General features: G+C 40.0%; 1 protein-coding gene across 8 annotated transcripts in view; it reads left to right on the forward strand.

Annotated features, from left to right (window-relative positions):
* The window catches only part of PRKN (parkin RBR E3 ubiquitin protein ligase), a 1,214,117-nt gene that overhangs the window by 451,690 nt on the left and 738,911 nt on the right, over positions 1 to 23,516 (forward strand). For 5 of the 8 annotated variants that reach the window (XM_070603183.1, XM_070603185.1, XM_070603187.1 and 2 more), the window contains one exon: positions 6,125 to 6,246. In XM_070603183.1, coding sequence (XP_070459284.1) covers positions 6,125 to 6,246 — 122 coding nt within the window. The remainder of the gene's footprint in view (positions 1 to 6,124; positions 6,247 to 23,516) is intronic. The other 3 variants (XM_070603184.1, XM_070603191.1, XM_070603189.1) reach the window with 1 other exon arrangement.

The raw sequence follows: 23,516 nt of genomic DNA on the forward strand, positions 1-23,516 counted from the left end.
TGAGAGAATTTATTGACCTAGAAAATATTTGTTGAGTGTTTACTAAGTTCAAGGAATTGTACTAACTACTTGGAACATGTGAAACAGGATGCAGTGTTATATACAGGGAGTTTGTAACAATAGAAAAGCTATGACAAGTACGTAATGGATGTGAGGTAGATTTTTCTTGCAGTAATTTGCGTTAGGTTGGAGGGGAGATGACCCTCATCTTTTTGATTATCCAAAGCAAGTTGTCACATAGAAGAGATGATTCTTGGAGTCCACACTGAATGGATTTCAGGTGGAACTGCTTTAGACTAATTCAATCTGCATTTTTCAAACTAGAACTAATGGATTATTTCAGATCAATACACGGATAAATGGGTTTATGAAGATGACCTTGCTGGCCTGCAGAGATAGTACTGAGTCTGTTCAATTGGTATATATTTCTTGTTCACCTGGCTCATGAGGCATATATTCTGGTAAATGTGGTCAAGCACAGGCTGAGGGGCCACTGCCCAGAAATCTAATAGCAAGAATTGCAGCGAATGTTGGGGGAAGATTCTCTATGTCCTGGCTCCCTGTCACAGGGTCAGGGGCACAGGTTCATTTCTCTGGCCGTGCGTCCACTCCATTGTGGTCTCATAGGAGTCAAATAAGACCGAAGTTTCTCCCTGAGCTGCTGGAAGAAGGGGGAAGCTGAGGAAATATAGCAAATTGTAGTTGATAAACGGAGCTAATGAGGCAGACAGCAGTGACATTCTTGATATTTTAGAAAGAAGAACAAGGCTATAGTCACAAAGAGGCAGGAGGGCAGGAGCTGAAAAAAACTTAGTGCCAGGCAGGGCAGCGGCGGAGGAGTTGGATGAAAGCTGTGAAGGATGCTTCATGCCAGGGACTCCTCCTCCTTATTAGATGCTGGTTCCATGGTGTTGGGACAAGTCAACTGTTTAAAGGTGACCAGACTAAGCTGGATACTTTCCTGCTCTTAGATGTAATTATTTAGGGAGATGTCTTACCCTTTTGGGGAAATTGAGGAGAATTCTTGAAGAAAGTGCCATTCCAACTGCACCTTGAACATATGGATCAGATTGCAAAGGTGGTGATGGCAGTGGAGGTGGGGCGATATTGTCCAGCCACACATCAAAACTTGTTCCACTTGGTGTAGGGAATAGGGGCACAGTGGAGGAAGAAATCAGGGAGAAGCCTTGTTCTGTCTCTAACATTACAAAGTACCCAAGTCCCCACCCAGCTCTCTCCTACCTCTCAGTGCCTCAAGTTCAAGCTTTCCCCTTTCCCCTTCTCTCAGCCAACATTGTTATCATATTAGTTCACTTAACAGCAGGCTACTGTACTTCTCAGCGTGGCAGAAGAATCTCCTTAGTATTGTTATCTACATGCCTGATGAGGGAGGGAGAGAGGGGAGCAGACTCATCAGTGTTGTTTAATCTCTTCTTCTCTGCTGTCCAGTTTTGTAGCTTCTACCCACATACGGCCATGTAAATTTAAGTTACTTAAAGTTAAAAAAAAAAACAAAAGAGCACCTCCTCAGTAGTTCCTAGCCAAATTCTCAATAGGCACATGCTGCTAGTGGCTACTGGATGGGAGAGTACAGATGTAGAACATTTCCTTGGTCACAGAAAGTTCTCTTGGGCAGATGGTTCTATTTAATATTTTAGTACGCTCCTAGGTGATAAATGCAACTTTAAATCAATTGTGTTCCTCCTGTTTTATAGTATATTGATACTGAACGTTATTTTATCTAGGTATAAAATATGTTAAATCTCACTTTCTCCCTACCTCTAGAAAAAAAGTCATCCAAGCAATTAAATTCTTGATTCTCTGTGACAACCAGTGATGGAAATTCCTGAGGTCAATGAAACATTTTCATCAGAGTAAGAATGGCATTCCTTAAGTATTCATTTATCTTATTGAAACATCGTCTGCAGGTCATCAGCCCATTATCTAAAATACATGAGACAAATGGAAACTGTGCACATGGTGCTGGTTTCTCAAAAAGCCAAAGCAAATAATATATATTCTTTTTAAATCAGGGCTTTACTTGATATGTTGTGAATATTGTTAATGCTTTTGGCAATTTTGGGGGGCCAAGAAAAGAGAATACGGGGAAAGAGGAGACTTGACTAAGGATTATTTTAGCCAGACAAAGTGGGAGAGAAAATCTAAAGATAACGATAAAATTTTATTGCTAGGGAAATCCTATGGATGCTTTGAATGAAGACGGTGACACACTTTAAAAGGGCCCTCTGCTTTTAACTTCTATCCAGGAAAAAAATGAACATCTAAATGAAATGAATATACTTTGCTTTGTAAAATCATTACGTTAGTAGACTGATGGTCCTGGCTCATGATAAAATGAGTTTATCGATGGCTTAGGGTACAGGGAAGAACTTAATTGTCATCAGGTTCTTCCGAAACATTTGATGACGCCGTGTTTATAAATGATAGCAGTTCGATTTTCTGTAGCTCAAGCCCCACACAGTGGGTTGAATCCTTCATCCAACGTTTTTTCCAAATTCTTTTCTGCAAAATACACTCACGTAAGATGCTCCCTAAAAGGAAGGCTTCTGAGGTCAGATAAAGTTTGGGGTGTGCTCTGCTCTGTGCTTCCGGTCTTGCAGAGTCTGCAACGTCCTTCAGTGAGAGGACTTGCTTACCTTGGCTTAACTTAGCATCACCTAAAATGGTTTGACTAAAGAATCCCCGATATTTTGGCTCAACATACGTTTTAACAGCTTGCAAACCGCTGTAGTGATCTGTAAGGTATACTTTTTTTTTTTAAAGATTGCCACCTGAGCTGACATCTGTGGCCAGGCTTTTTTCTTTTTCTTCTTCTTCTTCTCCCCAAAACCCCCCAGTACATACTTGTATATATTCTAGTTGTGAGTGCCTCTGGCTGTGCTATGTGGGACACCACCTCAGCATGGCCAGATGACCGGTGCCATGTCCGTGCCCGGGATCCAAACCAGGGAAACCCCGGGCCGCTGAAACAGAGTGCATGAACTTAACCACTCAACCATGGGGCTGGCCCCTCTGTAAGATATGCTTAATGTGTACTTGATTTGTCTATGAATAGAACAACTAAATCACTCAAAAGGCTCCATGGTTTCATATGAAAAAAGTTCTTATTTCTAGGATGTTGAAGGATTTAGGGGTGAAGTCACATGATATTTGCAACTTAATTAAAAATGATTCTGAGCCAGCCCTGATGGTCTAGTGGTTAAAGTTCGGTGCACTCCACTTCGGCTGCCTGGGTTGGGTCCAACTATTCATCTGTCAGTTTCCATGCTGTAGCAGTGGCTCACAACTAATATATACAACTAGTATACACAACAGTGTACTGGGGCTTTAGGGAGGGGAAAAAAAAAAAGAGGAAGATTGTCAACAGCTGTTAGCTCAGGGCGAGTCTTCCCCAGCAAAAAAAAAGAAACCTCACAGATGATTGAGTCAAAAAATACGTGTGTGTGCGTGTGTATACATATATGTATACACACATACACACAGAGTACACTGAAAATATGGCAAAATGTTCACAAACCTATAATTTATAAAGTTTTTGAAATATTTCTCAGGATTTGAAAATGTATTATATAAAAAGAGACAAATCTGTAAACACAAACACAAGCTGCTTTGATTATTTTGGGCCGTGAAGGGATTGCCATATTGAAGAGCCGATTAGGAAAGAAACAGGATTTTAAGCTCCAAACAAAAGTAAAAGTGGGAAGATTCATGTTATTGACTGGAGACAGTTATAAACCTAGAGAAAAGGTTTTTGGGTCATTCTTCAAATATCCTTGCTGTTCCTTCGGGAGTTATGGCTCCATATTCCAGTCTGCCCCTTAGAACCGTCCATCAGGCCAACGGGAACATCGCCCAGAGCACCAGGGTGTTGTTCTTGTCCCTGCCCCATGCCCTCCAGACCTCAGCGTGACGCAGAGGAGTTTGCCAACTTTAAATAGTGTTCTGTAGCCAAATAGGTGGGGAAATCATCCTGAAAAGGGCATCTCAGGATTTACCTGAATCCCTGCCTGCTTGACCAAGTAGAGCCAGCAGCTTGAAATTTGCTGTGGCCAGGACTGGCCTGACCTTGATCTTCCTTAGACTAGCTATTAATCCCCAGCTTGCGGCTGGCTCTGGGAAGCACTGTGTAATAGATTGCATGTCATCTTGTATGCTTCTAGGGCACAGACGTTGGCATGCAGTATTTTCTGCCTAACTTCTCAAGGACTTTAGCGAAGGTTGTAGCACACGGAGGTGGAAGGGCGTCCCCATCTTCAGATTCGACCTGGCTATATCATTAGCTGAAACAATATTGCAAATGTTGCTATTGCTCTAGGGGAGAGAGAAGAGTCATTTTGTTGCCTGCAGTTTCTGAGATGCTTCCTTTACTGTTATAAAACTATTGCTAATATGTTCCTTCAACAGTGCTGATGTCTTTGTACCCCAAAGTCCCTTTCATAAGCTTTCCCTTTTCCCATTTCTTTTCTTCTGCCTTCTATTTTTATTGTTTAACCTCAACAGTAGGTTATAAAAATTGTGAATTGGATTTGTTCGTATTGCCAATACAGGTTTTAATAGTAAGGGCCACTACCTTCTTCACTAGGCTCGTCTTAGTGCACATTAAAATTGTAACAGTTCTTGTGATTTTCTGATATTACGTCAGTTATTATGATATTTCTATAACTTTAATATATGGTTCTCTCTGTTGCATTTATGATATACATAAAACCTTAAGAATATATTTTATGTAATTATTATATTTACTAGTAACAATGTGATATTCATAGATGAGTATCTTGCACATTAAGACACTAATGCTACAAAGAAGAGTCCGAAAATCAGTTTTTTATTAATACAAGATATATTTATATTTTATCTTCCCTTCACCCTGAAAGATGAATATTAATCTCTAGAAAGGAATAAGTATAAAATATATTGCCAATAAATGATAGAATTATAAAACTTCACATCTTTATTGTGCTTTACGTTTTACAAACTATTGTCACCTACAATATTAGTAAAGATGACTAAACAAATGATAATTCAATATGTCAATAGTGACTTTTTTTGTAAATTAGTAAATCAAATGGAACTGCATAAGACTTTAGGATCTCTTTTTGTTTTCTCATTACTTTTATACTAATTGTTTTTAATAAACCATATGCATTTTTGAGGCTGCAGGTTTTCACTCACAATGATCAAAAAAACACTTACTATTTATTATTTCTAGATGCTCTTCATGGTAATCGTAAAAATTTAAACAAAATTTTATGCCTCAGCCTTTGATGTAACCCCCACCCAGCAAGAATTAGTGTAAGGATGAAAAGAACTATTCAGTAATTTTAGAAATTTACAAAGGTGGTTATTTTACTGGCAAGTGCTTCAGAAATGAAGGTGCGAAACTATTCAGAAAGATTCCCCTAATTTACAGAATAATCCTGGCCCTAGATGGTGACATTTGAGAGAAAGGACCAGAGATATGTAATTATTAAATTAATTTTTTGTCCAGTTTTTACTCTTTAAAATGTGTTATTTGAATGGCATTTGTCTAAGCAGAGAACGCTAATGAAATGCAAAGCGTCATTTCTGCACACAGCTGCTGGATCTGTTCAGCCGCTCCAGGCTCTTGTCCTACTTTATGTGTGACTGTGTGTTGGAAAGTCTTCACTGGAAACCCAGCAAACTGTGATCATATCATTCACATTATGAGAAATGGGCTGGTATGTCCCTATAGATAAGATTTTAAGAGGAAAGATCTGGAGCCTTCAAAACTGTGCAGAAGCATGAAATAGAATTCAGGAGCAGTGGTCTCCAAATTTCCAATAGCATCTACAGTTCCAGTCCTTTTTAAAAACTTCTGCAGCAAAGAGTGCACTTAATTCCCCTGTCTTGCAAATACTCTTGGCCAGCTCTCCTGGCAGCAGGTTGCATACTTTGCTGAGTAAGTCACAGGGCTGTTGGCAAGGAGAAGAAAAGATTTTCACTCTTTTGAGCATAAAACCAGAATTTCTAAATTAAATGGTTGTATCCTCGTTGGAATATTTATTCCATTAATGTTTCAAAATGCAACTTTGGAGTTAATTTTAAAATTTGTCTTTCCTCTGCTTTTTGTTTGTCCTCCCAGCAGGTAGATCAACCTACAACAGCTTTTATGTCTATTGCAAAGGTCCGTGTCAGAGAGTCCAGCCAGGAAAACTCAGGGTACGGTGCAGCACCTGCCAACAAGCCACGCTCACCTTGGCCCAGGTAAGGAGATGCAGCATCAGCAGAGACTGCCCAGAGAAATGAAGATGTATTTCCAGAGTTGCCTTTTGGGGTTTCTAATCAGGTGTCACCCATCATTGGAAATGAAAGACACTTCTACATGGCTGTAATGGTTAATGGTATCTGAAGTTTCCTTTTAAAATGCACTACTCTGTAAAAACTTAGGTAGTACAGGGCCATTGCCTCCATTTGTTTAGTTCAGGCCTATAGAAAGGAAGTAGAGGAGACTGCTTTTTAACCAAAAGAGGTTCAGCTTTGGTAGGAGGTCTTTTAGAACCAGCCATAAAGGAGCTTTCTAAGGTACTGGAAATGTTTCATGTCGATCTGTGTGATGGTGGCCGATACTTATGCCAACATTCATTGGACTATTTACTTAATATCTTGGCACTTAAGGTTGCTAACTGTAAGTTATACCTCCATAAAAAAGCTAAAAGGAAAGTTTTAGATCAACGAACAGTGTGTATATAAAACAGGGGTCAGCAAACTCTGACCTGCTGGGGCCTCTGCTTGGTTTTATTCAGTCCACGAGCTAAGAATGTCTTTTCCATTTTGAAGTGGTTGGGCAACATCAGAAGGATAATATCACATGACCCATGAACACTATATGATGCTCAAATTCCAATGTCCAGAATGAAGTTTTATGGGAATGTGGCCCCACCCATCGCTGCATTTATCATCTGTGCTGCTTTCGTGCCTTTGGGCAGGCTTGAGTTGTTGTGACACAGGCTGGATGGCCTGCAAAGCCTGACGTATTTCCTCTCTGGCCCTTTAGAGAAAAGGTTTGTTGACCCCAGATATAAAACATAGACACAGCCAGTTCCTGGCTTCAGTGTGATGGTTGTGTAGGATTTAGCTTAATTTGATGTGGATGTGGATGTGCATAAGGGCGCCGAGGCATCTGGGTCATTGCAGTGGTGAGAGCACAGCCAAGGAGGCATAAGTGAGCCAAGAACTTTGGGGGGCAATCGGGCTGAAGCGTAGACAAGTACCCCCCATTACCACATTAATGGTGTGGTAGAACATTTAGATTTTATTCTTGCAGGCAAGGGGGAGCCACAGCAAAATGTTAAAAACCAAGGCAATGTACAAAATCATGTTTTAGAACCACTTATTAGTGCTGGAACAGTCTGTCATTGGGATGGAGGTTGGTGACAGATTGAAAGCATAGAGGTCAATTAATAAATTATTCATATGGTTCATAGGTGAAGAGCCAGAGGCCTAGATTAGGGTGGTGGTCCCAAAGAATGGATATAATGGAGCACTGTGAAAGAACTGGGCTGATGCACTGAGTAAGGGAGAATCATGGATCCTTGCCTCATGCCTGAGCAGAGTGGTAGAATTACTGCAAAATGTAATTCAGGGGCTGACCCCATGGTGTAGTGGTTAAGTCTGGCACGCTCCGCTTCAGCAGCCTGGGTTCACAGCTTCAGATCCTGGGTGCGGATATCCACTGCTGATCAAGCCATGTTGTGGTGGTGACCCAGGTACAAAATAGAGGAAGACTGGCACAGATATTAGTTCAGGGACAATCTTCCTAAAGCAAAATAAAAGAGGAAGATTGGCAACAGACGTTAGCTCAGAGCTAATCTTCTTCAGCAAAAATAAAAGAAAGAAAGCTCAAAAAAAAGAAAGAAAAATGTAATTCAGTATTTCACTATGATACATTTCAGCTACACAGGCAAATCCACTTAGAAAGACAAATCTGTGAATGATGCCTAGGTTTATACTAACCCACTGGAGTGGACCTTTTTCTGAGGGTGTCATTGGGCAGTGCTTCCTTCTGGGAAACGTGTTGTCCTGAAGTTCTCCCAGAAGTTTTTCTTCCATCAGATTCTCTTCTCAGCCACCAGCCTTCTCCGATGCAATAAATAGCCTCTTCTCTTCTGATCCAAACCCCGGTCCTGATTGCCGGTCCTGATTACCTGGTGGGCCAGACCTATTTATGTTAACTTCCAATTTTTCTTAATAAAAACAGCAATAACAAATTATTGTTGAACTCTAAGCTTAGTTCTTTTCATTCATTATCTCATTTAGTTATTTCATAAGCTCGGAGTTAAGTGCTATTAATAGCCCTATTTTAGATTTGAGAGAAACAAGGTTTGAAGAGATTAAGGAAACAAGACCTTGCCAGTGGTGGACTAGAGCTTTGCACTGAGCTGTGTGATCTAAAGTGTAGCTCTTCAGTCTCCCCTTCTACTGCACAGTTGTGTTTACACTAAGGGTCAGTGATCAGACGAGTGATTTAAAAATTAGGTCAGATGTCGGCAGTGGGGGTCGGTGAGGACCATAGTGGGTGGGAGAGGTCAAGGCCCCCAAGGCAGCTCCTGCCAGTTGTTAGCAGGTGGTGGTGGGAGGGGTCTCAATGTGGCCAATCTTTTATGTAATCAAGAGAAACCATAAACGTGGAATTTTATGTGAAATTTCTCATTTAAAAATGTGCTCCATAGGGGAAAAAGTGGAAAACAAACAAAAAGGAAAAACAGTCTACAGCATTTGTCTAAATGTGGCAAACCACAGTAGAGTGTTGTAGGGGTTAAATGGTTCACTAATATTAGGTGCTTAGCAGAGCCTGACATGTAGTAAGCCCTCAACTAAAGCATCATCAAGAGGCAGTATGGTGTGAGCTTAAAGCAAGATGATTCCGGAGCCTGGGTTAGAATCCCACTTCATTACATCGTACCTATGTCAACTTGGGGACATCTGCTAACTGGGATAATGGTAGTTATTTCTTATTTGTTGTGAAGATTAGTTACATGAATAGTACTTAGAATGGTAGCTGGAGCATAAATACTTAGAAATCTTAAATGCTTTATTATTCTTATTTTTTTATATTACTATTATTATTACTGTTATTCTTATTCACATATACTTTATATATATATATATATACACACACACACACGGACGACACACACACACACACACACACTTATGTATAGTTCACCAGGAAATCAATCTGGCTTTGGCTAATTCCTTTCAAAGAAGCAAAAGCATCCCCACTCGCACCCTGTTCATCAAGAAACCCTGTGATGAAGTCACGTCATCCGGCTCACCTGGACCAGGGCTTCTTCCGAGGGATGATCTCATCCATCCAGTGGTCTTGGCTCTGCCACATCTCAGATGCCCACTCCCATGACCACCCTGGGCTTCGTCAGTTCCCAGAAATGCTCCACATTTGATTAGTAAGTTCAGACTTTTATTCCCCCTACATTATCTTTTGCTCTGCACAGCATTGAACCCTCTCTTAAGTTTTTGTAGAGCTATCAGGCCTTTCTTCTCATCATTTCCTCTCTGACAGGCCAAAACTTCAACTACATTATTACAGATAGGACTGAATTTCTGTTCTACATTCTATGCAGTTGTCCATTTGTCTATATTCCAAGAGTGTGTAAGCCCCATAAGATCAGATAACGTGTTCATTTTGGGCCCTGGTTTATTTTCAACACCTTACACAGTGCCTTGGCCACAGTGGGGCACAAAGCTAATAATGTTGAATGAATGGCATCTGTATTTTAAACTTTCACGCATTGATTCAATAGATTCATACACTTTAGAAATTCTATTTGACATTTTATGATTGTATTAATCATAGCAATTATGATTGTTTTGCTGCAATTTATAGATTTCCTTTCTTACATTTATGTTCCGGTACTTGTGTTTTTCTCTAATTCTCATGACAGACCTGCAAAGTAGATATTATTATCCAATGTTTTTAACAAGGAGACTCCAGGAGGTTAAGTAATGAGCCCAAAGTTGCACAGTTAACAAACGCTGGAGCCAGGAATGAAAAAATCTTCTCTGTGTTTCTCCAAAGCCCTGCCTTTTCTAGAATAGACTGCTCGCTATACAAATCTGGTAATCAGTGTCCTATTACCCAACTCCTTCCCTTATACTTAAAATATCATTCAAAAATACTCTTGGAAAAAATATGCTGAAAGATTTAGGGAAAATGCAATCAAAGATGCCTTAAAGATAATTAATTTAATCCAGATTTTTAGTACAGTTACTAGATATAGCATAAGTGGCACCTAGCAAGTGAGTAGATCAGGCATTTCAATGTTTTATTATAACAAAACATACACAATCAATAATACCTTCGAATAATATCTCCGTGGATCGGGAGATCAATCACACCCCAAATGGGTCTGCGAGGCGGTGCTTGGGCTGAGCAGGTGCTGAACTGTAGCAAGTGGAAGGATTTCTGTATAGACAATAGACAACTGTTAAGTTTCATTTTCCGAACTTTACAAAGATGTACAACTTACACAATTTCCTCTGGTAAGGAGAAAAAAAGAAATCAGGTCTTGTGTGGCTGACTAGTTATATAGTAGAGCAGTGTGTGGTTTATCTGGGCTCCTGCAAGAAGCTTTTTATTTCCAAGGAGAAAAGTTTGAACCTATTTAGCCACTGGGTTTATTTTTTATAACGTGGCTTTATTTTTTCTGGTCTGAAGAAATCAGTCTGCAACAAGCCCCATGCCTTTCGTGAGTCTTAATAGCAACCTCTTAATTTTGTATTGTTGTTTGGGGGGATTTATTCGTAATTCCAATATCTCCTTAACACTATTTAAATTTTGCATGCAATAATAATGAGCCACCTCTCATACATAATGCTGTAACGTTTAGTTGTTTAAATGTTTCATGTGTAATACGATACTCATAATAAATTGGCAAGGAAGATGGACAGCCATTTCTGTCATGGCGTTAAGCATGGCGCCACTGGTATCTGAAGTTTTGGCCTGACCTTGAGGGTAAGTTGAGAATCAGTTTGGACATCAGGTTTTTTTTCTGTCTCCAAATCAAATTATCTTTATTTCATGGTGACCTTGGTCAGGGTTTCCACTAACCAAAATAGCCTTTAGAAAAATGAATGCTCGCTGGAAAATAGTGAACAACGGCTGATTGGAAAAACATGGCAAGCATCCAGTTTTCAAATGCCTGTTCAAAGATGGCCCACTTAGGTCCACGCAGAAATGACATGGGGTTGAACACAGAGGGAGGTTGCTTTGTACATGCATATACGTTTCTGATTGTGTTCTCGGACAATAAAATAGATAATTTAAAATAAAACCTTTGTTATCATTGTTGCCCTCATTAGTGTGGAAAATCAAAAGATGACTAAGTCATATCCTCAAAGGCTTTTTTTTTTAATTCAGAAGAGTGAGCAGAAGTGAGGTTTCTAAGATATGTAGAGTGTACAGTGCTTTTAGAAATAACTAGAAATTAAGGAATTTGTATTGGAAAAAGAAACAGCACCAAGAGGCTTAAAGATGCTTTTCCCTCTCCTTTCCCCCTTGGATCCTGCCAAATTCAAGGTTAGAATGTCGGTAGTCTGGTTCCTTCTACCATCTGTCCTATTGTTAAATTACAAGTGTGTGGGCTGAAGAGTGAGCCTTATGGTAAGCAAGCAAGATATATATAGTCAGACGTGGCTCCTAGCTCAGGCTCTCAGAGATTTCCCTGCACCAATTTATACAAACACGAGACTACCAGAAACTCTGTGACTTGTTAAAAATCGTGGATGGGCTGATGAAGTTTCATTGAGAGTATGATGCTGATGCTGAGGAATGATCCCTGGAGATCATTCTAAGAGGGACCCTTCTCATCTCCTCTTCAGGCTCCTGCTCACACAAGTCGTAACAGTGCTCTCTCCTGCATCTTGGATGAGGCGTCCTGGCCCTCCCTGCCATCATGCTCCATCATTGCCCACATTCTGGGTAGATTGTGCCTCCTGAAGACAACAAAGCTTCTGTAATAAGAGGAAATGGACTAGTTTTTCTAACAGGGCTTAAAATACGGAAAGGATGTTTATGAGTAAAATAATTTATTGACTCTAATAATAATTAGAAGAGAGAGTGGATGTAGCAGTGAACTGAGGGAGCACACAGTATACCGCGTTCTGTCTTGGAATATTGGGCTCTGAACTGTCGGGGAACAAAGAGCTGAGAGATTGGCCTCCCATGGTGCTTTTGTCTATCAGATGTTCCGGATTTGGATTCTGGTTGAGCTGCTTATGAGCTGTGGAACTTTGGGCAAGTTGCTTAACTTCTTTGTCTCAGTTTCCTTGTCGTAGAGTGGAAGTAAAAAGCGTTCAAGTTCTTGCAAGGATTAAACGACAACTCGCCAAAGTACTTACCACAGTGTCTGGCACATAGTAAACATTTAGAAATTGTTAGTTCTTGTTGTCATTTGTCCTGGTCAAGAGTTTTCTACCCAAAAAGCGTCGGAGCAGCTGCTGAGCTCACATTGTGAACTTCCACCTCCAGGACTCTTGGTTTTGATTAAGTCATACATTCTTACTCCCTCCAGCACAAACCCTAGGTAACCCAAATTATCCGCCATTAACATCTTTTTGTTTGTCCTCAGTTTATTAGTCTTAAAATGCATCAGAAGCCAGGAGATCACTGCAGCCAAGCACTCTGGATGATTTTTTGTCTGCAAACACCATAATTACTTTATCTAAAAAAGAACTTTGTCTTTGCCACTCTAATGAGATCCTCTGCCATGGACTAGCATTAAAGCTAAAAGCTTTCTGATGAGAAATGGTGCAATAAATAGAGTAAGATGTAAAATGCCTGGCATGATGGATTTTATTTAAAATTGGTTTATAGATTAGGGACAATTTGTGTGAGGAAATTTATTAAGAAATGGAGTCTGAATGTATAAGCATTCCTAAACTTATTATTTGTTACAGATTAATTGCTGGTCAAGAGTCCACTTACTTTTCTTAATTTCAATTCTTTTTACTTATCGATTCAATTGTTGAGCATTTCTGAGGTTTTAAAACTGAAATTCAGGGGCTGGCCCCGTGGCCGAGTGGTTAAGTCTGTGCGCTCCGCTGCAGGCGGCCCAGTGTTTCGTTGGTTCGAATCCTGGGCACGGACATGGCACTGCTCATCAGGCCACGCTGAGGCAGCGTCCCACATGCCACAACTAGAAGGACCCACAACGAAGAATATACAACTATGTACTGGGGGGCTTTGGGGAGAAAAAGGAAAAAATAAAATCTTTAAAAAAAAAAAAAAACTGAAATTCAAATTGAAGTGGGCATCCTATACCTTATCTGGCAACACTAATTCTGCAGTAATGTCCTCCCTGTTTGCTGGGACATCTGTAACAATTTGGGGGCTGACAGCAGGAGGCCCCCTCAGTTGGCTTTTGGTCCAGCTGCATAGGCAAGCAGGAACTCAAGCAGGGGAGGAACGGCAAGACTAACAAACAGGACAGCTGGAGCTGACAACTCGGTGGTGGTCATGTGTGTGGAAGACTGGGGTTCTAGAAATAACAGGGAACGCCTTGTGGGGGACACCAGCATCCTTGTGTGAGGGAATCAGCCAGCATCCTTGTGTGAGGGAATCAGCCAGCATCCTTGTGTGAGGGAATCAGCCAGCATCCTTGTGTGAGGGAATCAGCCAGCATCCTTGTGTGAGGGAATCAGCCAGCATCCTTGTGTGAGGGAATCAGCCAGCATCCTTGTGTGAGGGAATCAATCAAACATTTACTAGGTGGAATTGTTTCTTTCTGGAGAACTGTTGATAATTATTAATAAACCAAGAAAAACTTTTTATTTGAAAAACAAAGAAACCAATAAGTATGTTCTGATGGATTGAAAAAAAAATAGTTCAATTTTTGCTACATTAATACGAACATTTAATAAAGAATTTATAAGTAAAAATGAAAAATATGAAATTGTCTATTGAAATACATACAATTTTATATATACGTATAAAATTGTTTGTAAAATGTTGTATGTCAATGTAAAATTATTTATGGAATAAGTAAAATTTTAGCCAACGGAGCTAAAGGCAACTTCAACCAATAGCTATTCACTATGCAATGTTACCAATTCACTGTGTTATGTTATTTAAGTTATAGAAATTCTTACGTTGACAGCTTTCGTTGTATGCTAAACATTTCAAAACTAAAATTTTCTCTGGTTGTGTGTTATTAGTTAGAGTGATTTCAGTAACTTGAAGCCTGCATAAATGATGGTCAGTGTTGGTAATTTGTTGACGTTTCAATCTGGCTGATAATTTGCATTTGGACTCCAGTAGAGGGAGTATTTCATCGCTTCTTTGTTTGGGGTCTCTCTGTATTAGTATTAGTAACTGACTTTTTTTTTTTTAAAGATTTTATTTTTTCCTTTTTCTCCCCAAAGCCCCCCGGTACATAGTTGTGTATTCTTCATTGTGGGTCCTTCTAGTTGTGGCACGTGGGACGCTGCCTCAGCGTGGTCTGATGAGCAGTGCCATGTCCGCGACCAGGATTCAAACTAACGAAACACTGGGCCGCCTGCTGCGGAGTGCGCGAACTTAACCACTCGGCCACGGGGCCAGCCCCAGTAACTGACTTTTTAAAAATAATGATGATATACCTTTAAAACATTTATAAGAGAAGTCCTTACATTGTATAGCCAGTATATTTATGGGAACTATGTAGAATGCTCGGACAAAATCACAACCTAAATATTAAATACTAATATTTTGTATAAAGCATAAAGAAGAGGATAAGATTTTCCAAAGAAAGCTTTTCGTATACTTTATTTTCTCATTTTAAGTTGCAGTTAAATCTGTCGTGTTTAAAAACTGGGTGTTTTGGTTATGGATAAACAGTTCTATCCACCAGCAATGATAGAACACACTTAACAGAAACTTAATCCTAAATACATTACTGTTGTCTTAAGTACCGCCTGGGCTGTTTGTACTTTTACTCTCCACCATCCTTCATGGCATTGCACTGGGCATCATGGCATTAAGTCTGTAGGCAGGTCAGGATGATGGGGAGCAGCGGTGCCTGTCTCATTCATTTAAAAATGGAAATAATACTACTAATAATTTTTAGAAGCCTCTTTGTAGGCTTCTCGTTATATCTCATTGTTTATAACTGGGTCATATGGCCACTGATAATTACTAAGGAAGTTTGAAAAGCACCTGTTTTCCAAAGACGAACAGGATAGCCATGATTGGTTTAGATCAATCTTATTTATCCACTGGTTTGGGTCCATTGCCTCTCCAATCAAAATCAGAGTTCTACTAATAAGGAGAGAGGATGAGATGGACATCGGGTGGGCAATGACTAATGGCTGCCCTATTTGTAAGGGCATAATAATTGAAGATCACTTTCATGAACTCATCAGCTGCATTACTCAGTCTAAATTATGCTGTTAAAAACTCTATTTATATTATTATGGCTACACTAGGGATTTGGCCAGCCTTGAACTTGTTTTTGTGTGTGAAATGCCACTGTTGTCTCAGCGGTTGTTTCTATACATAAATGTAACTCCCTGGTTTTCTGCAGAATGAAATTGATGCATCATCCATTTGACCACTTAGAGGCTTTATGAAGAATTGTGGAATGAAAAAATAGATTTTTGGGGCAATGGGTTAATTTATCTGTTCTTTGCTTAAGAAGTAAATGGTCCAAAAACCTCATTGGGGAGAAATAAATAGAATTTAGTAGCCCTATCTTACTCCATAGTAGATAGTTTGTCAATGCTTTATAAAGAACATTACCCTGCTCGAATAAATGTGGGGGGGGGCATAAGAGTCACATTGAAAAACGCTACTGTAGAGTTAGACACAACAGTGACGATCAGAGCTGTGTTATGTTTTTGTAGTTATTTTACAGAAGCATTGGCACTTTCGCATGCACGCCATCTTCCATCTGGGACCATCAAGCTACCTGCATAATTGCATCATTGAAGCCAGGAGGGAAATGGAGAGGTTAATTGACCTTACCAGGGTCCACAGTGAGAAAGAAGACAAACTGAAAATTAAATCTGGGGAACTCAAGTTTAGCTTCTTAGTGAAAGCCCGCATATTGAATTACATTCATTTTCTTACTAGGACTGAGAAAGAGTAGAGCTGTACTCTGCAGCTTTTTCCTGAGAAGAGTCAAATTTACTAGACGACATTTCCTAAAGTGAGGATAGAGATTCAGGAACTGGATAAGAGGGGAAACATGGATGTTTTCCTTTAGTGAAGAGAAAATAGAAGAGCAACTGGTGGACTTGGAAAATAGGACATTGTGAAAATTAAAGGGGAAGCTCTCGTGAAGTCCCACTATTTTTTTAAAGTGGTTTCTTGGAGGGCAGAATACTAATGAATTGAGAGTCCACAGCATGAGCCTTGCAAGGCTCTGCCTTGCGTCTCTGAACATGATTATAACCGTATAGCCACTTTGTTAGTATGAGTCAACTTAGGGTTCTCCTAGCTAGTTTCAAAGAACTGTGTTTCTGTCTATGGCAGAATGACCCTGTTTTCCTTATGTCTGTTAAGTCTTCAGTTGTCCATTGGGAATTTCCTATTAATTTCGGAAGCCATCCTTATAAACATACACTGACCTCTTAGGAAATGATCTACAGTTAAAATGATCGGATATGGCCATCATTTAAAGCTGGCAGCATCCTCTCGTGGACAAACAAGGCTTTCCCTCCATAGTGTGCTAAAAATAAATAAAAAACCATCTGATTTCTCTGTATTACTGAATAGGATATCCTATTTAAAGTAGTTTCAGTGGAAGGTCAGTGTAAACAAATGTGGTACAACCTGTAAGTTGTGTAATGTTGCCATAAAGCTAAGATTTTAAGCTTTGCATAAACAGATATAAGGAAGATTATATATATATATATATATATAAAAGTCTGTAAGATAAATGGAGTGTGACAAAAAACTCCAAGACTCTGTTACTTGGATATTACGCTGCTCCATTCCATTCCTAGACTCAGTTCTTCAATGCAGAGTATACCTTTTCCATCTCTGTGTTTAGCATAGTGCCCAATGCATAGGAGATATTTAGACATGTTTTGTGGAGTGAATGATAATTGATCAAATGGCATCGTTGTCACTGTATGCCTTGGCCTACCTATAATCTTAGAATAAGAATGGACTCTGCAGCTATCCAATCTGATTCCTTCCTGATACAAAAATTGCTCTTGTAATGGATACTCAGTGTTTGCTCATTTGTCTTCTGCTAGAGCGCCTTTAGTCGTACTTTCCAAGTGAGCTGTTTTCATTTATAGAACTCTTATTGATAGAGAGTTATTTGACCTGAAATCTGTCTTCACCCATAACTTCCAGCTCTACTCTTTGAAAATAGAACAAAATCCAAAGAATCTTCCATCTGGCAGCTCTTCATATGTTTAAAGCAACTAAAATGACTCACTTCCTAGGTCTTCCTTTCTCTGCTAAACTTATGACTTTCAAATGTAAAAAAGGCTAAAAGTGTTGCCTTGCCTCAAAGAAATTCACTTTTCTATGAACAGCTTCAGAGTCATGAAATTTATGGCAAGAGTGTGAAAGAAAAGTCATTGTTAGAATAGGGATGTACTGGGAGGCAGGACCAGCACCCTTGGATAGGGCTTGTGTGGACAGGCTGGGGTTGATCCAGAACAGTCTTGAAAAGAAGCCTGAATTGTAGAAAGGGAAAAGGGGGATGGACATAGGCACTTCTTTTTTTCTTTTTTCATTTTTTAACTATTTGCTGAGCAAGATTAGCCCTGAAGTAAAATCTGTGCCAATCTTCCTCTACTTTATATGTGGGTTGCCGCCACAGCATGGCTGACAAGTGGTGTAGGTCCACCCCAGGATCAGAACCTGTGAACCTAGGCCACGGAAACAGAGCGTGTCAAACTTTAACCACTACACCATGGGCCAGCCCAACATAGGTACTTCTTTGTGGAATAGTGATGGTATTAAGATTGGAAAATCAGTTGGTGTGGTTAGAAATGACAATTCAGAGGAAGGAGGTATGGTGGCCACCCGTCAGAAGCTGAGAGTACAGGATTGTTCATGGAGGGGCTTGTTGAGCCACTTAAACCTTGATGCCTAATGGTGTTCTCTATAGAGCAGCTCCAGGCAGTTCCACTATAACCCTTCTACAACTTAAACCACAGAGCCTATCAAGCTGCATCTGAACACTGCTAGTTCCTTTTGCTGATGATGCTTTTGTGTCTTTCACTAAAGGTGAAAGGTCCTTGTAGGTAGCAGGTGCTATCAGGGCCAAATGGATAACTTTAAGTTTCAAATACAGTTTCAGTTCAGTAAATAACAGCATCCAGTCTCATGAAAAACGATCCACCGAACAAACAAAAAACTCCCCTGCACTCCTGCTAGGACCTGCATTAGTCTGGGCCCTTGCTGGAGGGGTAGGGGGAGGGAGACCCCTCTCTTTTCCCATCTGGAGCTTCCACCCCTTCTCTACCATTTTCCTCCCTTCAGTTTCTGATGTCTCAGTGTTGTAGCAAGATGAGAGAGCTAAGGAAAAGGGATAAGGAAAGTTCTTACTTGACTGATAACTGTCCTGGGATATATTCGAGCTATCAGGAGCTGGCAGGTGTGAGAAGCAGACTCTAGGTCATTGGCTCCCATATGGGTTCTTTAGGAAGTTTCAGCTTCACCTGTAGTGATGTGCTAGTGCATCTCCTCCAGTGACTATTCCTCCCTCGGATCCTGGTTTCTCACTGTTTCTCCACCCAGATTTTTTGTTTGAATCTTCTCAGCCTTCCAGGAAGTCTTCTAGGTAAGATGTAAAATGGCATTAGTGAAACTCTCTCATTTTCCAAAGAGGAAGACTCGTACATCATTTGTTTTAACAAATTCTGAAATCACAGATGGAGCCCAATATAACTATATCGACAAGCAGCCTGTCTTCTAGATTTACTAAGAGGGACTCAGACCCCAACTCACTGTCTCCACCTAACTCTAGAAGGGACATATCAAACTGTCTGAGTCATTCCACGGAAGCCCTTCTCTCCTGATTTAAGATAAAGGGGGTTGTCCAATTATGTTGGGATGTTGATACAGTGCAATTTTCAACAAAGAAATCATTGTCACCAATTATCTCCACCCAATCTCCAAGAAATCAACCTTAACACACACAGTGTTGGTGAGGGGTTTCAAAAATTGTATCATGTGGGGTCGGCCCGGTGGTGTAGCAGTTAAGTTCACATGGTCCGCTTCAACAGCCCGGGGCTCACAGGTTGGGATCCCAAGTGCGGATCTGCGCACCACTTATCAAGTCATGCTGTGGCAGGCGTCCCACATATAAAACAGAGGAAGATGGGCACGGGTGTTAGCTCAAGGCTAATCTTCCTCAAAAAAAAAAAAAAATTGTATCACATATTGGACAGGGAATGTATGGAAACTCTGTACCTTCTACTTAGTTTTGCTGTGAGCCTAAAACTGCTCTAAAATAATGAAGTCTATTTTAAAACTCCTATCACTGGTTTTAGATTTGTAAATTTGCATATGAAACCAGCACTTCTCTTGGTTTACAATATCTATGATATCTGGTGCTCCAGCTGAAACCTCCAATACAACATTCTATTCCATAAACTGGATCTGTAGCGCCTTTAAGAGTTTACGAAGTATTTCTTCGCACGTTGTCTTGATTCATATGACAACCGTGTGAATTGGGAAAGGTAGGCATCCATATTGCTATTTATATCTATGAGGTTCATAAAGAAAAAGAGAATTACCAAAGAAACAGTATGAGGTCAGGTGCTAACTTGAACTCACATGGTTTGTAAAAATTCTGAAGTTTTTCTCGTTCTGCTGCATTGCCTCCTCTCTTAGCAGAAAGCTAAATATCTTTAGTTGGTACATCATTATTTTCAACACTGCTTACTCCATTGATTCCCTAAGGCATTTAAAATATTTAAGTGTGCAGGCTCACTGTCATCCTTTTCTTCTGAGATGTTCTTATATTTTCTTTGATTTATATTTGGGAGGCTCCATCTTTGTTGAGGCCATGGATGCTGCTGACACATTCTTTGCTAAATGTGGGTTATAGATGTTCAATCGATCTATTAAATTCTATCTCATAGTATCAAGATAACAAGAGCTGAAAATTATCTGAAATGTGGACTCTTGACACCACAGAGCTGCTGTCATTTAGACTAAGCTATTATTCACTAGTCTTTCCTGGCGAGAATAAGATTTTCAAATCGCTTATAACGAAGGACACAGAACACTGGAATTTGATATTCTTAACCTGAGATTTTGTCATTTCTAGTGTTTTCTTAGGCAACACAAATGACTTTTAATAAGGACTTTAATTACTTTAGTTTTAATTTGAAGCAGTATATTCAGCCATGAATTTTTGTTTCTTTTATTTGGAAAACTATGATCTTGAAGGGGGGTGGGCAGGAGACTAAGTTGGTACAATATTAGCTTCTATATTTGATTTTGTTCTATCAATTTATTGGAAAAGATGTTGCAAATTTACCTGTTAAAACTTGAAATTTAGTGAATATTTGGTTTCAAATGGCTCTGTATTGTGTTGAATTTGGGAAATTCCAATGAGCTTAGGAAAAAAAAAATCTAGGAAAATGTCAATTTATATGTTCAGAAAAGCAGAGCCCAATACAAATTTAACAACAATGTCAATTTTGCCTTATCATATATAGGCCGTCTTAAGGTTTGAGAGAACAGAAGTCCAAGGTGGATAGTAGCATTTTTTTTTTTTAGATTACAGTTTTATGGTAAGAGTTTTGAAATAAATGCCTCATTTAGGACACCACAATTGGTACTGTTAGAAAGTGGATAAAATTGGTTGCTCTACATTTCTCAAAGATCAATAACAAGTACTTCTCAATAGTGCCCATTCTACTCCAAACAAGTAGATTTCTGAAACTGTAAAGCACCTGTGAAATGTGCATGTTTAATTCACTGGGGGATCAAGATGGAAAGAAGTTGGCAGTGGGGGACAAGCTCAAAGAGGAAAAGTTAGGAAGAGACATCAAGAGAAAATGTCAGTGTATGTGTTTGTTTCCTCATCTGACCATAAGTTCTTGAGAACTTTGCTGTCACGCAGTCAATAAATTTTTGTTTGTTGAATGTTTGACTGACTGAAAGGACAAGTGCGCAATCTGAGATGTCTGTATTAGTTAGCAAAAATCTCCATAGAGCTGGGCTATCCAATATGGCAACCACTAGCCACATGTGGCTCTTGAAATTTTAGTGAATTAAAATGAAATAAAATTGAATAATTTCTCAGTCACAGTAGCCATATTTCAAGGGCTCAATAGGCATTTGTGACCACTGGCTACTATATGGTACCTTATAGAGCATTCCTGTCATCACTGAATTCTATTGGACAACACTTCTTTCAGGGAATTCTAGTTAGGCCAGTAAAATGGGTTTATTTGGATTTAAAAAATTTTAACTGTATTTTCCTAAAACTAGGAAGAAAAAGGAGAGGGAAAAAAGGAAGAAAATGCAGTGGGTACTTGGCTGTTGCAGAGATGAGGTGTATGATGGGGGTCAGGGAAAGTCATACTGGAGTGACTCAAACCTTACAAAAGTTTTATGGTTAACAAGTCTGAGGCCTAGAAATGAGATGAGACTTGCCTTGATCACAGCCAGTAGTGACAAATCTGGGACTAGGACCAAGGTTGCTTGCTTCACAGTTTACTATTTCCTCACCATGTTGCATTCCTTCAAGTATGTGTACTTTGGCATGTGAAAATTTGGAACCAGAAATCCTTGGTTTTTATAAGACAGAGAGGCTTATAGTCTCTCCCATCCCATATTGAGGCAGGAAAAGAAGCAAATTTCTTGCACAGAGGAATGTGTTTCACAGGCTGCCATCCATCAGGGTTTAGGGACATCCCCAAAGGGATTCAGTGAGGACACTGGGTCAGAAGATTCTTTGCCAGACGTGAGCTAGCTCTGTATGGCCTGTGTGGGTTATGTGTCCATAGGAACTATCTCTCAGATCACTTTTGGCTGTAGACCAGGTTCTGGTCCCCCCCCCACCCCAACCTCTGCCCCCAAAGCCATACCTTTCTCTTTAGGATCTTCATAATTCTCCATCTCCTGTGTTTTCCCCATCTGGGTAGCAGCCACCTTCCTAGTGCATATAATTCTCAATGTGAGAAAACAGTGTGCCCCCACATTTAAGAGCCAATTGTAGGGCAGTGTTGCTGGCCAGGAAATCTGATCTACTCGAGGCCACATAGTTGTGGAAAATACAATTTTGTTAATGAAATGCAGATGTATGTTACCCAGTACTCATGCATTTATAGAAATCCATTTTATAATCATTCTTTGAAGTCAGCAGAAAAGTGCCAATGGTAACTTGTCAGATATATTGTAAAAGTTGGCAGGAATGACTTAGTAATAATGGGCTTTAGAAGTAGGTGAAAAGTAGTTTTCACAAACCCTGACTTTGAATGTTTCAAACAATACAATGATTATTCGATTGTGAATTAAATTTAAGACACAAATACTTTTTGGATTGTAATTAGTGTAGTTATGATTATGGAACAATTATTGGGATTCACCTTGATGAAAACATCAACACTGTATGTGACCCTATAGAAGAGGTCCAAGGCACTTGTGCTTTTAAAGGCTCCCGAAAGAGGGGAGGCTGCTCACACTTGGGAAGTTTCGATAGCACAGCAGTGGGACTCCTTCATAGACAGGCTTCCCCACAGCTGCCTTGGGAGGAGGATGCTGGAACTCTTACACCTCACATGTCAAGAGGCCAACGGGCAACACCCAAAATCTCATAGAACCGTAACCTCTCACCACCTCTTGTGGGTGGTGAGCTCTCTAGGCAGATGGCAATATGGGGAAGCATAGTGAGTAGATCTAGAACAATAGAGAGAAGATAGCTGGCACACATATGCACTATAGACTACTAATTTAATTAGCCAGCAATTCAGAACCTTAACAGATACAAAGGGGCTCCATAGGGCTACAGCAGGGACTTTGCTTCAGCTCCCTAAGGGTATGTGCAGTTGCAGGTGATGCTGTCCACCCTGGCAGAGCCTGCCATATTTGAGAAAATGGCCAAAATCTTGCTGTGCAATGGAGGTGTTGGCAGAGCTTTCCTGACAGAATCATCTCAAGCCGTGACCCTGAGCATGGAATATTCGAGAAACTAAGAAAGACAGGGACTTCATAGAATGAGGAAGAAGAGAAAGGAATAGAATAGTGGCAGAGATATAGTTTTGCTATAGAAACTACAAAGGTGGTTTGGGAAACCAGATTGAGATTGATGTCATTCATTAAGACACGGAACACTGAGCAATCAATAGGTTTGGAGTAAACGATCATCATGTATGGCTTTGGACATTTTGCTTGAGGATGATTGTCCCTGAGCTAACATCTCTTCCAATTTTCCTCTATTTTATGTGGGACGCCGCCACAGAGTGGCTTCACAAGCAGTACTAGGTCTGCACCTGGGATCTGAACCTGTGAACCCTGGGCTGCCAAAGTGGAGCACAGGAACTTAACCACTGCGCCA

Source organism: Equus przewalskii, chromosome 32 (assembly GCF_037783145.1).
Source record: "Equus przewalskii isolate Varuska chromosome 32, EquPr2, whole genome shotgun sequence".
Taxonomy (NCBI): Eukaryota; Metazoa; Chordata; class Mammalia; order Perissodactyla; family Equidae; genus Equus; species Equus przewalskii.